We start from the raw sequence: 17,956 nt of genomic DNA on the forward strand, positions 1-17,956 counted from the left end.
ATTTAGTTGATTTCAGAACTGCAGTGTCTTCTACAGATTGGCATCAAATGTGTGAAGAACTGGCACCAAATGATACATTCAGTCCCATGTTCCAGACTCTTAAAGCCAAATTTGATGAAAATTTTCCACTAAAACCCAAGAGATATCTGACTGCCAAATCAAAATACATACAGAAAACAGTGAAAGTAAAGAGCTGGTATACATCCAGATTGGCTAAAATATAAGGCACTGAATGACTACTAAATGTCAAAGCCACTGGAGATATTGGCATCAAGGACAGACTATACTGCAATTATCTATAGGCCAAAAGGATGTACTGAAAAGAAGTAGAGAAAGCAAAGATGGAAAGCAATGCCAGATTTATTGAAGAAGCTCACAATCCTTGAAAGGCACATGGGATTTGATTAATCAACATAGGCAAAGCCCACCTCTTGCTCTACTTCTTGCACCCCAGATGAATTTAATGAATATTTTATAAACATAGCAGAAAGCACAGTAAGTGAAATTCCTGTCATTGGAACAGATCCTGCAGCTGCCGTGAAATTTGGAAATAAATGCAGCACAGTAATGTGGAAGTGAGTGTATCCAAAATACATAATAAAAATACTAAAAGACTACAAACACTGAGGGAGCCCTGAGATTTATGGCATGTCCTGTACTATATTAAAAACTATAGTCTGCAAAATTGCTCAACCACTGTCAGTAGTAATAAATAAATGCCTCCATGCTGGTGAATTTCCAGACTTCCTTAAAGTAGCATGCACAGTACCAGTTTACAAAAAAGGTAATCCACATGAAGTGTCAAGCTACAGGCCTATATCTATAATACCAGTGCTAGTTAAGGTGATGGAGTCCACAATGACAGATCAGCTACAGTATTAAGTTATTGTGAAGGAAATAACCTCTTTTATTATACACAGCACAGCTTTTGGAAGGGCAAGTCAACTACAACAACAGTATTTGACTTAGTTACAAATATAACCCAGGTTTTTGAAGACAAGGAGTCTATAGCACTGGTGCTCTGTGACCTTAGTAAGGCATTTGATTGTATCTCACATAAGGTCCTGCTCAGCAAGCTAAAATCATATGGTATTGGGGGAGCTATTCTACAAACTCTTGAATCCTACATAAATAACAGATGACAGATTGTATCAGTGCAAGGAGCAGAATCAGGTGAAATGAAGCTAAAACATAGTGTGCCACAGAGATCCGTAAAAGGGCCCTTGTTGTTCTTAATTTTTTAATGACATAGGCTCCAATGGGGACACCTTGCAGTTTGCAGAAGACTCAACTTTGTTCTCAGACTGGGAGAACGTACTTCAAGCTGTTCAACAAGCAGAAGTGAGGCCAAGGCTTGGTTCATCATGAACAAGATGAAAATTAATGACCAGAAAACACAGAGGATGATATGCAGCCTAAGTAATACTGGAGAACTGGGTGACACAGCAGCTGTTAAACTTCTGTGCTTTTTCGTTGATACCAAGTTAACCTGGCAACAACACACTAAAGACGTATGTTTCAAACTCTCATGAGTCCTATACCTCTTGAGGAAGCTGAAGAGTGTTATACTACACCAGTACCTATTAACAGTATACTATGCTATGTTCCACAGTCACATCAGCTACCGGCTGTTGCTGTGGGGCCATTCTGCAGGCTGCAAGGATGTGCTTTTATTACAAAAGTAAGCAATGAGGATCATTACCTCAAGCAAAAAGACTGCAAACCAATTTTTTCCAGATTAGATGTTCTGACTGTTTTCAGCCAATACATTTTCAATTGCCTTGTTCACACAAAGACAAATCATGAGGCTTACAGAATGAGAAGTGATGTTCATCAATACAACACTTGCTATAAGGACAGTATAGACAGGCCAAGATGTCAATTAACTAACACACAGAACAGCTTCCCAATGGTGGCTCTAAAATTATTTAATGCTCTACCTAAGGATTTTCAGTCATATAATTTAGAGCTAAAATTTTGTGTGTACTAAATGAACAATCTTTGTACAGTATAGAAGAATACTTGTCTGTTGTTAGAACAGTGTCTACCAGAACTGCTACACAGTGCCAATGAAAACAACAAGTTTGCTATTTTACTAAATGATTGACTTGTTACTGTAATGTATATTGTAATCTAGTTCTTAAATACATGTTTTATAGTATCCACTTTAGTATCATAGGTTGAAATACAATTTTTTTATTAATTTTAATGTGGTAATACTACTGCAAAATTGACACTGTCTGTCCAGCCATGGCTGGTGAATGACAAAGAACTGGTAATATGGTAATGACTAAAAATTTTGTAAGTGATACTTTCAGTAAAGAGTGGTAATGGGCATAAAGTTGAAAGCTGTTGACCCAGATCACTATTATCAGCATTCTATAAAGTACTGGAAAGATCACCAATTATTTGACCGACAATAGGCTACTGAATAATAACAAACATGGCTTTCAAACAGGTAGAAATACAGAAACAGCAATAATGAATTACACAGGTGAAATAATTAGAAACCTATAAAATAACAGTAGTATCATAGAAGTTCATTTAGATCTTTCTAAAGCTTTTGATACCATTGGTCATGAAATTCTTTTATATAAGCTGCAAGTAATGGGGATCAAAGGGATAGAAAACAAGTGGTTTCAACCAAATTTGCAAAACAGATCACAGGTTGCCTAGCTCACATCAGCTCACTCTAAACATAAAATCAGATTAGTATCTGATGCAAAGAAAGTCAAAATAGGTGTACCACAGGGAAGTGTGTTAGGTACCCTTATGCTCCTTATTTATGTAAATGACATATAGTCCTCAGAAACTGTAGCTAAGATCATGTTGTTTGCAAATGACACTAGGGTAATACTGCACCATGTTAAGAAATCTCTGGCTACAACAAGTCCTTAAGTCCATGCATTCATGGTTCAATGCCAATGAGCTGATCCTTAATGTGAAGAAAATGAATTACATTCAGTTTGGAAAAATGAATCAAAACCATGGTCTCCAACTGGTACTGGACAGAAATAAATTAGAAAGAGTACAATGTACAAAACTTTTAGGAATGGATGGTGATCAAGATTTAAACTGGAAAGACCATGAAACAAAACTCTCCCAGAGACTGAGTTCTGTGCATGTTTTGCACTGAGAATCATTTTTGAAGTATGCTCCTCAGAAGGTGGCTTACTTTGGTTACTTCCAGTTCCCTGTAGCTTATGTAATAGTTCTTTTACAATAAACGTAATAGGCAATTAAAAGAAATTTTTACATAACTGAAAAGGGGTATTCGAATCTTGACACACAGCTCCACAAGGGCACAATGAAAGCTGTTGTTTAAAAAGTTGAGTATGCTTACATTACCCTCCTTATACTGCAGAAAAGGCCAATAAGAATAATACTACAAATAGTGGCCAGGCTCATTGTAAAGAGCTATTTAGAAAAACTGGGCATACTTAGTGCACCAACTGATTACATTTACCAATCTGTGGTGCATAGCAAGGATAATATACTACATGTTCCACTAATAGTTCTAAATGTAATTACAGAAAAAGAGCCAGTATTGAATGGCATTTACCAAGGAAAAATAAACAAAAAGCTCAAATCAGTATTTTGTATAGGGGAATAAAATTGTGTAATAAATTGCCCAACAAAATGAAAGGCATTACTCGAATATATCTGTCCAAAAAGGCAGGTAAAACATTGTCCTTAACTAATGCATACTGCACAACTAAAGATCACTTGGAGGACTCAGAGTAGTGAATAATAATGAAAGAGACTAACTATAACATCATGTTGCATATCAATATGAGATCACTGATTACTGTTTTTGCAGTCCCCACCCCCCCAGGTGGACAGAGAGTATGACAGGAAGAAATCACAAAGCATACTGAAATGTTGGTGGTCCAGATATTGGCTGTCCGAACTTGCTGGAGTTATCGCAGTGGGCGTAGAAACACCTTTATGACCCAGAAGTCATTAACCAGTGTCTTTAATGTGGTAAGGAAGAGCAAAACTGTGTTTTTATATTATTAGTTATCAGAAGATATTTATGTGTAAGTCAAAGAACATTGTGTAATAGTGACCCAAATGATATGGTGCAGCTGTTTAAGTACTGGCCTCATATTCGAGAGCATGGGTTTTGCTCTGTATGACCATTCTGATTTGGGTTTTCCTAGATCACTTCATCCAAGTGCCAAGAGCATCACTTCATGAAGGCAACGGCCGACCATCTGTCCTATCCTTATAGATCATATTTAAGTATTCTAAGTATATCTATATTTTGAGATATTGATGTTTATTGTATTTGTGTGATAGCCTTTATATCATTGTAAGATTATCCTTGGATGAAATAAATCTATCAAATAAATATACAAATGTGTGTTAATGACATGAGTAAACTTAGAACTGCAAACAAATAGCAGTGACCATAGTTATGAGACAGACAACTTCACGGCAATCCATATTGAATTAGCAAGAACATATTGGATCCAAAGATGTATGAGCTACAGTGGTATCATCTATACTACTATATAAAGACCAGTCATTGTTCAATATTCTTAACAAAAATCACAAAAAGTTCTTGGTTGATTTATTTCAAATTTTTACATGATACTTTAATAAACATTGGGGTGTACTTAGGCTATATATATAGTATATAAATAAATACATAGAATATAAAGGGGAAACATTGGTAGCAAAAATCTTGAAAAACTCTTGATTGATTTACTTCACTTTACTCGCTTACTACATAGTATAATGAATAAATGTCTTCTTATGGGCTTGTGGATGACAAGAATGACCCTTTCCTAGTGATGAGGCCGTTTATAAATATATGATAGTTTTGGCTTTTAGTAGAACCAATAACACACTGTATATTAATTTCTTTTCTAAAAATACTGCATGGGATATTAAGATTGGTCCATTTAGGCCTACTGGTAATATCTAGAGGTAAAGAACATTAAATTAGTAATAAATCCTTAGTTGACAGTCTTTATTTGACAATGTAGCATGGGCATTATTTCTTCATCAGGTGATAAAATGATACTGAATATCTCTGTCAATTTTAATGACATTAAGATCATTGCTTCTTCATTTTACTGCTACTATCTTTCTTACTTCATATAACCACACCAAGCTTTTGCACAAATGGAACATCATCTAAATCAACAAAATAATCATTGGAAGTACTTGAGTTACTTGGACAATAACTGACAGATGGCTCCGAAACATTCATATGTGGGTTCTTCCCTTGTTGCTAAAAAGCAGCTTGCTGTATTATTACACATTTATTGTGTTACATCTGGTTTTGCTCCCAGTACTTCAGGTTGAAAAGCTGTGGTCAAAATATAACACAACTGATCTGGTTTTTGTATGTAATGTTAAGAACAAATCCTAAAACAGTTCTCATAAACATTATGCCAACCACCTGCCGCAAGTATGGCAAGCAGGCACAGCATTCTGCAAAAAGTATCTGAAGCGACTACACTGGCTGAAAGTGGGCCAAAAGTGATACGACATGACATGTGTCTCTATCATACCACCTGGCGGAACAGTGAGTGCAAGTACTTTATAATACAATGCCAACGTATGTAAGGAGGTTGCAGAAGGAAACAACTTTTAAAGCAGAGTTAAAACCAATTCTTGTTAATAAGTGTTTGTAATGTGTAAATGAATATGTTTGCTTACAGAAATACTAGGTCTTCATTTACTGTTGATCACTTTTTAATCTGTTAACAAATGTACCATCTCCGCTGGGCGTGTTGTTTCACAAGAATGTTTCTGCTGTTGATTTCCTGTTTAACCCTCAGTGAAGAACAGTTCTGAAGGATAAGTGTTGGTGTGTGTTAGTATGTTCATATTTTTCAGAAGTGTAATTTAATGCGTTCATGTGTTTACCATTTTACAGACCTGTAATGTAACATCATGGTTTATATTTTTTGTGCATGATGTAAGCTACTTGTAGACTAGGCACATGTGGTTTTCTTTTCAAATCATATACCAAGTGAGGTGTCTAAGCTGATGTTAATACACTGACTTGTTTTCGGGACGAGCAGGGTCCAAAACCCTTCTGTGCACCCTGACTTGTGTTCTTTGTGGATTCCCCAAGCAAATGGTCGAATGACAAATAAATGATTAATAGCTGGTGAGTACCCGTAACATCAGGAATGATTTTTTTCCACTAGATATATGTGCCAGAAAGTGGGTTTCTTTTAGAGGCAAGGATTCACTATGTAAATCTGTGCGCAGTTTCAAGACATCATACCAGCCCCCAAAACCCCAGCCTCTCATCACTTCTTCCATCTCTACTCACATAAAATAACTCAGGAGAAAGCGTTTTACGCTGGCTGCTTTTCATGTATTGGTTCCCGTTCAGTTATCATGAACGCCTTGCCATTCTATCTTGTTTACTTGTACTTATAAATTTCTTACGGTGTTCCATTTTGCACTGGTTATGAAAAACTGCTCTTTAGTCCAAATAATCGCTTGTTGCACGAGATATTAATATAAAAGTATATATGATCTTTTTCTCGTACAGAAATAATTCAAAGCTTCTGTAAATGATTCCCTAAATTGTCGTGAGAATAACTTGTTCATTACAAATTTGAATCAGCCGCGCAAGTAGGCGGGCACTAGGTAAACTACCACGACGATGATTTCACAGATTTATTATTGCCTAATTCCTCCTACTACTCTCATTGACCAACACGCACAACACGAAACGTGTAATCCAGGTTAGGTCAGCCCTTGTCTTCATGTGTTGCCTATGTTCATTAAACGTAGGCCAACACAACGCAGTCTTTCTCAGCTATAAAATCTCATAAATACATGTGTAGGCTGCGCCACAAAACAGCGGATAAATTGAAGTAAAGGCACAATTTCATTACTAAATATTACTTTAACTATTCATAAGAACAAGACTTTATTAACATTCTTTCTTTGTGAACTGAGAGCCACAAGTGACGCTGTAGTTTCGCTGTGACCAATCGGCAGTTCTAGATACCATGATAGCCAATGTGAATGGCTCGTGGACACACCTCCCGTATTCGCTACGATTGGCAGTTTTCTTTTTCCTTCGTTTCACTTTTTTTTTTTTTTTTTTTTTAGAGGAATTAAACTCTTTTCTTCATTGGTCGCTTTCAATGGTTCATATTGCGGTGAAATTTGCTGTAAAACTTGTATAGCATTAAAACTGTAAGCGGGGAATAGATTAATAAGTGTCCGCCTTAGCACCAACACAAATGTATAGAGGGAGAGGAAAACGATTATGAGCAAAAACGTCCTGACCCGCTTGCTGCATTTTCATCTTACGGAGTCAACGTGAGGGAAGCGCGATGTAATCGAACGGATGCGCGGTACAGCTGGGCGGTGGGGATAGCACGAAGAGGGGAGAGTGGCGGGGTCGTGCTGTAGCGTAGCAACGCTGGAGCTTGGCTGAGGTGCTAGAACCTCAGTTCTTGTTAGACTTCGCGAGGAGAGGTATCGTTGCTATTGTGTGTCGCTCGCTATTTTTCCGTAGCGGCGGCGGCCTGAAAATAAGGAGAGTTCGAACAGAAGAGGGTCGCGGTCAGGAGTGTACTGTCAAAATATTATGGACGATCAGAGCAGAATGATGCACCCTGTGACTTCTCAAGTCGGAATGATGCCCCAGCCTTATGGCATGCAACCTGTGGATCCAAATCACGGTGGACCAACAACGCCAGACCAAGAAACTAGGAAACAAGATATTGGCGAAATTTTGCAGCAGATAATGAATATCACGGACCAGTCGTTGGACGAAGCGCAGGCCAGGTACTGAAACTTACACTTTACTTTCAAAAATTGCTAAAATGTGGCGCATTGTTCTGTTTATAGAATCTCTAAACGATGTATGATTACTGAGTCGGTCTCACATACCGTCTAAGACATTCATATCCCAAATCTCAATTTAATCAGAGACTAATATTTTCACTAGCTTACTTATTACAAACTTCGGTGGCTTGGCAGGATTGTCACCTTCAGATAAGTTTGTTAAAAACTCAGCACCTCCATTATGCGTTATATTACCATGAATTTTTCACAATTTTGGTCTTGTAGTTACGCGTTAATTCTTTGCTGCTTTCGTACTAAACATGCCGTACCGGCAGTTACAGTATATACTGTTTTCAATTCCAACAGAACGGAATAGACAGGGATGCTACATACAAATATCACACTTTGCCATGTTTATAGCAGCGTCTCCAAACTTTTCGTGAATGGATTAGTTCAACAACTTGTACCCAATCACATAGCCCTATCGCGAAGCACTTTCACTAAGAGCTTATTCCGCACATTTGATGGTAGATTGCATTTAAGAATCATCACAAAGCTGTGATTTTCCTTTATTGTGGGAAATTTACGCATACCTGGTCGCTGCTACAGAACATTTCATGGAAATCGCATTGGACGTATTGTTAAACAGTTCTTTTGTTGTTAATTTTGTAATTTATGCACATCTCTGAATTTTGTGGTTATGGCTTTTGTTCTTTGCAGGAAACACACACTTAACTGTCACCGTATGAAGCCAGCTCTCTTCAGTGTTTTGTGCGAAATAAAGGAAAAAACAGGTAAGTTGCACTCCTCAAATAAGCTTCTATAAAATCTGTCTCTTGAATGATGTAAACGAAGCGGCTGCGTTGCCGGGCAACGGCGTGCCCCACGACGCCAGCGCCAATGAGACGAGAATGATACGGAGTCAGTGCGGTCGACTGTTCAGAAATTTCACACCCCAAAGAAACATCACTGGAACTAGTTTGCTAAACAATTAGGAGAAATACTAAAAACTGTGGTATCTGCCCCCTCTAATGTAGCCGGACCTAGTAATAGTTTAAAGCTTTAAGGAAGAGATGTAGGCCTAAGTGCAATGTTTACATGCCGAGGTTACTGACAGAAAATTAAGTTCTACTGTGGCAGAAGTTCGCTGCCCATCTAGATCCACACATTTGCTTATTGTAAATTATCAGTGTAATATCCTGGTTACAAATACATTATTGAAAATGTAATATACAGTACAGTTTGTGCTAGACATTATTATTATTATTATTATTTCACTTTTGCTTGAATACGTTTAGGGAAAGTGAAAAAAAAAAAACAATATTAGGGCCATACAGATACGCACTCGCGGGAGAGTGAGTGAATCCCTAATAAAAGAACAGTGTCTTAACCACTGCAGATATTTGAATTTTTTATGCTTTCAAGTGGTGTTAGAAACTTTGTTGAACGTTTTATTGATCTGATTAGCAATACGAGTCATCCTGCAAGCAAACATAGACTACTTGACGTAAACAAGGGACAGGTTTCGTTCTGATAAGGAAGCACCATTTATTAAATGTAGAGTGAGTACTTTTCAGTATGGTACTGTACCTGCTTTATAAAGCCTTATGATAAATTGTTATCGATCTAAAGAAATTATACACTGTAATAATTACACTTGGACCGCGTGCAGAGTTTTGGTGCTGTGGATGAAAGAATTCTGGTGACACTGCTCAAGAAGTCATTCAGTTCATCAGCCCGTCCATCAAAAATCGAAGCAAGGTTATTTTGGGTTTTGTTGGATCCTGGTTGTGTTGGATAAACTATAGCAATGTGGTACATTTGAGCAGCTGTTCATGTAGGCATACAGTCATAGAAAACCCTGTTTCTAATGGTGTGTTTTCAGCTACTAGATGTAGGTTAGTCAGTAGTGAAACGAAACCTGCCATCACAGACAGAAAATGGGAGAGCTTTCACATATTAAGATTTTAAGAAAAGATATGCAAATGGTGTATTTGTAAGATGATTGTCAATTGTTAAAGTTCTCTGCTGTCAGCGAGATGGAAAATATCGTGAAAAAAGGGCACTTTTCGGGCGCCTGGTGTCATGGTTTTTGTGTGTTCGCTTGTATTGTTTCCTTGTACTACTGTACTAAATGGTTCAAATGGCTCTGAGCACTATGGGACTTAACTTCTGAGGTCATCAGTCACCTAGAACTTAGAACTATTTAAACCTAACTAACCTAAGGACATCACACACATCCATGCCCGAGGCAGGATTCGAACCTGCGACCGGAGCGGTCGTTCGGCTCCAGACTGTAGCGCCTACTACTGTAGTAGTACTAAACCTTGGAGAATATAGCACTGAACCCAAACAGCGTTATCAATCACTGCACCATCTCTTTGTCTCTCTCTCTCTCTCTCTCTCTCTCTCTCTCTCTCTCACTCACTCTTTCTCACTCCTTTTTTGCGCAGAATATCAGGGGTTTGAATTAGAGACATGACTCTCCAAGTTAGAAGTAGTTTTGAGTGCATTTACTACAAATCCTGGAGTATACACGATCAGGAAGTAGCGAACTTTCCCAGGTGTGCAGACTAAGATTTATCAAGCAAAAGTTAAACTTTTTAGTCGTTCTTTGTTCGCTAATGCCCAATGTGTAATTGATCGATACGTGGGTATGCAGAATTCGTTCCAAAGCACGAGGTTCTTCACCAAATTCGGAAACTTATTGATGACATTTACTAAATTTTAACGTAAACTGACCAAATGTAGGGTATAAAGTAAATTTTATTTAGATTGTAAAATCCCTCCATAATAATTTTCATTTCACGAGTATTTTTTTCCTTCTAAATGGAATCCTTAATTCCTTCGCCAATTTCTTAAACAGGTAGTTAATTACGTCGAGTAAAGAAATGAGTTAATAAATCATATCTGACCTTAAAGTTCTAAGCGGTGACAGATGTACTGAATTCAGAGACGAGCTGTATTTGCAAATATTTCTTTATTACAGCTCGGAGTTCAGTGCTCGAATACGTCATAAAAGTATGCTTTGGTATGACGGTTTTTAGTAGCGAGATAAAATAGTATGGAAAATGAAACGATTTTGAAAGGTAAACCGGCGAGTGTGGCACGCAGCTGCTATACTCAACGGAAAAAGAAAGGTAACAGCAGTAACTAGTGTCCTTACTCACTCTTTCTGAACTCATTGTCTCAAGATATTTGGCGCTGTAGCTGGCATTAGATTAGAACATGTATATGACGCCGCATTTGCTAGCAGCGAGCAAACATTGCGCTGTCTGAAGTTTCCAGTCTAATTTCTTCCACTTATCAGGTGTCCCTTGATAGGCTGAGTATGTTCTTCCATACGTATTCCATTTCTTCGACTGCTGTAGGTACCTTTGCATAACGTAAACTTGGTTAGGCTGCTCGTTTGATGAACTACATGCGGGGCTTTGTCAGCAGCGTACTGCATTGTTTATTTCCTCCATTTACTTCTCTTCCTACAGAGAATAACCATTTCTATGGGCGTACAAGTTTCTTATAGAATGACGTGCCTCCGTGCATTACGTACACGGACTGACTTAACAAAATCGTTGCTCAGGACTATGCCACGACCCTTTGGTTATCGGCAGCTGTTTTTCATAAGATGAAAAATGCAAAACCGTGTTACGTTTTAGTGTCATCTGTAACAAGTGCATGCTGTCTGCCAGATGTGTTTCAAGTAGATACAGTATTAGACTCTTGATTTTATTTTGTCAGGGAGACAAAACAACAGTAGTCTTAGACCCCTGTTGCCCGCGCTGAAACTAAGTTTATTGTGCGGTTTCTTTCCCTGTCATTCTAGCAAAGCAAGCCAGTTCCATACGAGAGTAGTAGTAGAGCGTTTACGGGATCTTTGTTACACACAGTCTTTTCGGGAATTGGTAACCAAAGAATTTTTTGTCGTTTGGCATACAGTGCTTCGCGGCGGAAGATTAAATGTGGTGTGATTTCATCCCCTCACACTGCACAGTCTGCACTTAGCTCCTTTCTCCATAACCATCGTGTGTGTGTGTGTGTGTGTTTCATGAAGTTCCCATGGCCAGTCATTATAACTGCTATGAGTTTAATCTGCGTCCTGTTAAAGCCCAAGATGGCAGAACTTCTCATAAAACATGGTTTCGTCATTAACTTGAGATGTTTCCGTTTTGGGTTATTAGTCCAATATTCTACACACTGCTTCCTGAATCTAGCTACGTAGTATTAGACTCTTACTAAACTGTAATTTTCTGTCAAGTTGTGGTCTGCATGCGGATCCAGGGTTCACTTGTTGTGGAATAAGGGGCGAGGGGAAGAGCTTACCCTCTCCCCCCCCCTCCCCCCCCCTCCCCCCCCCCAGTCTTAAACACGTTTAACATGTCGCAGGTGCTTTCACGAAAACAATGACTATGTAAAATGTTTCAATATTATAATAAAAATTTATTTAGATCAGTGCTTAGTACATCGCTTTAGAATAACTTCCAAGTCGTAGTTAAGAGAAATACAAAATTTTAAAACCATTTTTCCAAAAATTTGAAAAGTACGTGTGTTATGTAATTAATTTAAGGAATGTAGCTGCAAGCAACTCCCTAACTTCGATTCGACAACGTCGTAATTTACACGACATACATTATATGTATGTACATACCATTACCAGTACTAAGCATTGTGAACACAGTTGCGCAAACAAAGACAATTCCAGCGTGTAAATTAAAAGAGGGGAGGGGAGTGCTGTTTCTTTTCGCCTATGTTCGCGAAAGATTTCGTTTTTTTTTATTTTTATTTTAAAGGACGGTCTTTCTCTTTCCGTATTGCCTCATTCAACGTCATATGCTTTTCTGGTTCTACGTGTGGACTCACGGACTGTGTGTCTGATTTTTTGTTTGTAGAATGTTTGACCAGAATGTGTCAAACAAAGCTTGTAAATTCCTAAAATTCTCTCGCGATTTTCGTGCTACCTTAGACACTCTAAGACAGAAAACGACGCACCACGAAGGAATTATCCGAATGGGACGGAAATCCGTACATCTGATGCACATGTACAGAAATACAAGTGATTACAATTTCAGCCGGCTGGAGTGGCCGAGCGGTTCTACGCGCTTCAGTCTGGAATCGCGCGACCACAACGGTGGCAGGTTCGAATCCTGCCTCGGGCATGGATGTGTGTGATGTCCTTAGGTTAGTTAGGTTTAAGTAGTTCTACGTGCTAGGGAACTGATCATCTCAGCTGTTAAGTCCCGTAGTGCTGAGAGCCATTTGAACCATTTGATTATAATTTCAGAAAAAAATGGTGATTTGAGAGCAAGAGCTTCACAAATAGAGGAAGTCAGTAACGTGTTGCTTCCCTCAATGACTCTTCTGCAAGCAATTATTCAGCCTGGCATTGATTGATGAAGTTTTTGGATGTCCCCCTGACGGATATAGCGCCGAATTCTGTCCAGCTGAAGCGTTAGACCGTCAAAATCTCGAGCTAGTTGGAAGGCCCTGCCCGTAATGCTCCATGGGTCTCAATTGGGCAGAGATTCGGCGTCCTTACTGGCCAAGGTAGGGTCTGACAAGCACGGAGACAAGCAGTAGAAACTCGCACCGTGGGCGGGCATTATCTTGCTGAAATGTAAGCCCAGGATGACTTGCCGTGTAAGGCAAGAAAACGTGATGTAAATCATCGACGTACCTCTGTGCTGATAGGGTGCCGCGAATGACAACCAAAGGGGGTCCTGGAATGAAAAGAAATGGCACCCCAGACCATTACTCCTGGTAGGCGGGCCTTATGGCGAGCGACAGTCAGGTTGGTATTCCACCGCCCCAGACACGTCTTCAGCCTGGACCCTCATTGACTGGAGTATAATTTTCTTCAGTGATGAGCCCTGCCTCTAACTGTGTCCCGCTGAGCAGCGAAAACGTGTCTGGAGACGCCGTGGGCAGCAGTGGGATATCAACCTGACTGTTACCTGCCCCGTCCGGCTGGTCCCGGCGGAGGTTCGAGTCCTCCCTCGGGCATGGGTGTGTGTGTTTGTCCTTAGGATGATTTAGGTTAAGTAGTGTGTAAGCTCAGGGACTGATGACCTTAGCAGTTAAGTCCCATAAGATTTCACACACATTGGACCATTTTTTTTGTTGCCTGCCATATTGCCGGACAACCAGGAGTGGTGGTCTGGGGTTCCATTTCTTTTCATAACCTCTCTGGTTGTCATCCATGGCACCCTTACAGCACAGCGGTACGTAGACATTATTCTACGCCCCGTTTTGTTGCCTTTCATGGCAAGCAATCCTGGGCTTACATTTCAGCAAGATAATGCCCACCCGCACACGGCGAGAGTTTCTACTGTTTGTCTTTGTGCTTGTCAAATCCTACCTTCGCCAGCAAGGACGCCGAATCACTCATCAATTGAAGACGCTTTGAGCGTTATGAGCAGGGCCCTCCACCCAGCTAGGGATTTTGACGATCTAACGCGTCAATTGGACAGAATCCGCCAGGAGAACATTCGACAGGAGTGTTAATCAATATCAAGCCGAATAATTGCTTGCATAAGGCCAGAAATGGACCAACGCGTTATTGACTTCTCAATTTGTGAAGCTCTTGCTTTTGAATAAATAATCCAATTTTTCTGAAGTTGTAATAATGTATCTGTACATGTGCATCAGATCTATGGATTTCCGTCCGATTCAGATAATTCCTTCGTGGTGCGTCTATTTTTTCGTTTTTTCTTGTTTCTCTTAGAATGTGCTTCGGAAGTTAACTGAGAAATTTGAAAATTTTTATATGTAAGAATACAGTCACCCTTAGTACTGTGTTTTTTTTGGGAGGGGGGTGGGGGGAGCACGACTCCATGACCCTCCCCATTGGATCCACACTTAAGGTGCACATGTTTCCGTTTTCCACGGTTTTCGTCATCGGTCCAAAGTTTCACAACCGAAGAACTAATTTTTTCATATGCGGTGAAAAAATAATTTTAAATTATCTCATCGAGACAAAAAAACTGCGTCATGTTTTAACATTTTATTAACAGCGTGATCTTTGGGGACGTAATACAGGTCTAGTTTTGAAGATGAGCAAAGGAATCGCTGAATAGGGATAACCACGTCGTTAAACGTTAATGCCTTACCACCATGGGTATGTCGTCCAGAACAAGCAAGTTCTACAGCTTCCGAATGTGACAATCTGCATACTCTTCGGTACTGAGGATTCGCTGTAATTCAGTAGCGGTACGTGAAAGTTAACAGTTTATTAAAAATAAGTTAGGACCTTCATGGCGCAGAAAACTCTATTAAAGACCCAGTACCACTAAACATACGGAGGATATCACTAGCAGTGCTTGAAGAAGAAAGTGAGTTATTTGAAGATGAAAGAACCACTGGGATTCGATAGAACATCTTCATTTTGCCGCTGTCTCTGAAGCGAAGAAAAGGGACGTTTTAAAGCTTTCTCTGAAACACTCTCCCAATGCTTAATGTCATGTTATCTATGCGCGACCTACTCTGATAAGATAATGCAGTTGCGTTGCGTGTTTTTCTGCTCATGCCTGTTTTGACTTTGGCTGTGTAGATTGTTACGGCAAAAGCTAAAAGTTCCAATTTTACCCATTCCTAAAACTTGAGTTTGAAGGCTGCATATACATATCATTTGCACAAATTGTTAGGTAGGCGTATAACGATTCTGCCACAGCCTTGGTGAAGTTTCTCGTTGTCTCTGCTCAGACCTTCTTGCTCTTCCTTTCAGTCCTATTGTATTTACACCACTAGAGCACATTTTACTAACGTGAAGATTCATATTAACGGGTAATGTGGCGCAATTGTTAAGGCACTCGACATTGTTTCGTCCGTCATCCTGAATTTCGGTGGTTTCCCTAAATCACTAAAGGCGAATATCGGAATAGCACCTTCAATAAAGTCACGCCGATATACTTTCATGCCCCTCTCTGACATCGACGACATCATAAAACCTAATCTTTCTCTCTCTCTTTCCTTTTTTTTATTTTGCGAACCATGCGATGCCAAATGAACGTGAAAATTATTCAGGCATCCAATTTAAGAGCGGGAAACTGCGCTGAATGAAATATTTACTTAGACTTGGCCAAGAATTCTACTTATAATGCTTTCTCCAGCTCCATCCACGATCCTGCTCGCGCTGTCTAGGAATTATGTTATGTGTACATTTGAGCGAGGTGCTTTTGGAGTTAAAATACTTCCCTGCAACACGAAGCGAAACTGATGCGTTATTTCAGAGGAAACAGGTTTGAAACAGTTTCTCCTCCGGAGAATCTCCAGACCATAGAACTGTTGTATTATTTACATTTCAGAGGAACAGAGTTCAAATCTCTGTCGGGCTGTTCAAAATTAAGTTTTCCCTTCTTCCCTCAACGCACCTCTGGCAAATGCCGGAAACTTTTCATACGGAAAAGACTTAGCTTGTGCTCCGTCCATAGTGATCTCGATGTAGAGTGGGCGTCACACTTTAAACCTTTTTTTCTAGAGGTATTTTGTAAGAGAAAGCAGTCGTTTCACACAATCATGTTTGATGTGACACAATGTTAAGAATTATAGAACGGAGCTAAAGCGCCTCCTGGCTGATGAAGTTAACTTGTAATTAGTGAAAGAGTGTCGTATTCCGAAGTATTCCTCGGTATTTCATCTACGTGAACATTCCGCAAGGCATCGTACGATGAACTGAGGGCGGTTACATAGTGTAGTAGCATGATTTGTCGCTTCATATTCAGTTTTCTTCTGGTATGAGGGAAGCGCTATTGTCGGTAAGCCGCTGTATAAAAACAAGAGCTTGTCTAATTTTACCGTCACAATCATTAAGTGTAAGAGGGCGGTATCTTTATCACGTTTTTCAAAACGTACGTTGTAAAATTTTTAAAAGCTCTGATGTGATGTGCAATATATTTCATGTATCAATACCCACTTGAGCATTTTTGTAACGCTCTTTCGGAAACAGCAAACCATATGACACTGGAAAGGCGTCTGTATGCCTGCCCTGTCGTTCTCAGTAGCTAAAAGGTAGGGGAGATCGAGGCGGAACTGTCCGACTAACATTTAGAGCATATTTTGGAGGTCTCAGTGACGAAAGAAACTGTAGAAAAATTAGGAACCGTTTGTTTAAATATTTTTGTAATAAAATTTGCAAATTAAGATAGCATAAAATATTTCGTTTGTTATATCAATAAACTGAAGAAGTGTCTTAAGTTCGTTCCGCCCCGTGCAGTGTGGACTCAGGTTTTCTTTTTTAGTTTCGGTGACCTATCCTCCTTATTGAAAACGCACTCGTCTTTATTGCAGGTTTTGTCAGTTGTTGAAAGAGGATTGCCCTTTTTCATTTTTGCTTATAGTTTTAAAGTAGTCAAAGGAACGAAAAATTGTTTCGATGCTTTTTTCGTGGGCCATTGTTTTATTAACTACCGATTCAACAGCTTTTTCCACGTTTTTTGTGGACTGATTTTCTCTCTCCGTTTTCTGTACTCAGTGACGTACCATCTGCAAACAAGAACGGCGAACCATTCCGTAGAATTCGTCAAATAAAGAATAAAAGGCGACTGGGGAGGAACAGACTATAGCAGTAGACCATTCCGTCCAAAAACTCATGTCTATTGAGAAAATATTCAGTAACCACCGCAAATAATTATTTCCAACTGCATTGTATACAAATGTAGCTAAGAAAATGCTGATTTAGATGGACTAAACGTTGCTTAAGAAGAAGAAGAAGAAGAAGAAGAAGAAGAAGAAGATCGATAGACTTACCTTAGTCGGAAATGGTCCGGAAAGTAATAATAGAACAGCGAATTCACTCACCTTTACAGACAGATTACGCAACTCGCGCGCGAGAACATTTGCAACCTGACTAAACGGTAACAGACATTGGTTTGCTGAACACTTCTCATTCTGAGCGCACCCTAGCGCCTCAAGACGAAATTAGACGATCGAGACCATTCTAGCCCGGTAGTCCATTCCGCCCCGGCCTCCCCTAAAGTTTTCGCACTAGGTCTGCTTCTTCCTGTCCAGAAGCATAAGTTGTCGCCTACGCGTTAGGCTGTTCCGTTGTGACTGCAGCTTGGCAGCATGAATTGTTGCGTCATGTATCGGGGTGGAACTTGATACTACATGCGATATCATTTCCTCCCGAGGGAATCTGAACAGCTACCGGTACATAAAGGTGGATTTATTACCCGAGATTCTGTCCCTC

At 39.6% G+C, this 17,956-nt stretch overlaps 1 protein-coding gene and 1 long non-coding RNA gene across 5 annotated transcripts in view; one reads left to right on the forward strand and one right to left on the reverse strand.

The window, feature by feature from the left end:
• Window positions 1–17,956, reverse strand: part of LOC126469966 (uncharacterized) — a 166,397-nt gene that overhangs the window by 23,115 nt on the left and 125,326 nt on the right. The gene's annotated exons all lie outside the window — the stretch shown is intronic.
• Window positions 7,385–17,956, forward strand: part of LOC126469963 (homeobox protein extradenticle) — a 348,664-nt gene continuing 338,092 nt past the window's right edge. For all 4 annotated transcript variants that reach the window (XR_007586099.1, XM_050097380.1, XM_050097381.1 and 1 more), the window contains exons 1-2: window positions 7,385–7,776; window positions 8,497–8,570. Coding sequence is in view for 3 of the 4 variants with exons in the window: in XM_050097380.1 (XP_049953337.1) it covers window positions 7,577–7,776; window positions 8,497–8,570 (274 nt within the window). In the remaining variant the exon portion in view is untranslated. The remainder of the gene's footprint in view (window positions 7,777–8,496; window positions 8,571–17,956) is intronic.

This window comes from Schistocerca serialis, chromosome 3, assembly GCF_023864345.2.
Source record: "Schistocerca serialis cubense isolate TAMUIC-IGC-003099 chromosome 3, iqSchSeri2.2, whole genome shotgun sequence".
Classification (NCBI taxonomy): Eukaryota; Metazoa; Arthropoda; class Insecta; order Orthoptera; family Acrididae; genus Schistocerca; species Schistocerca serialis.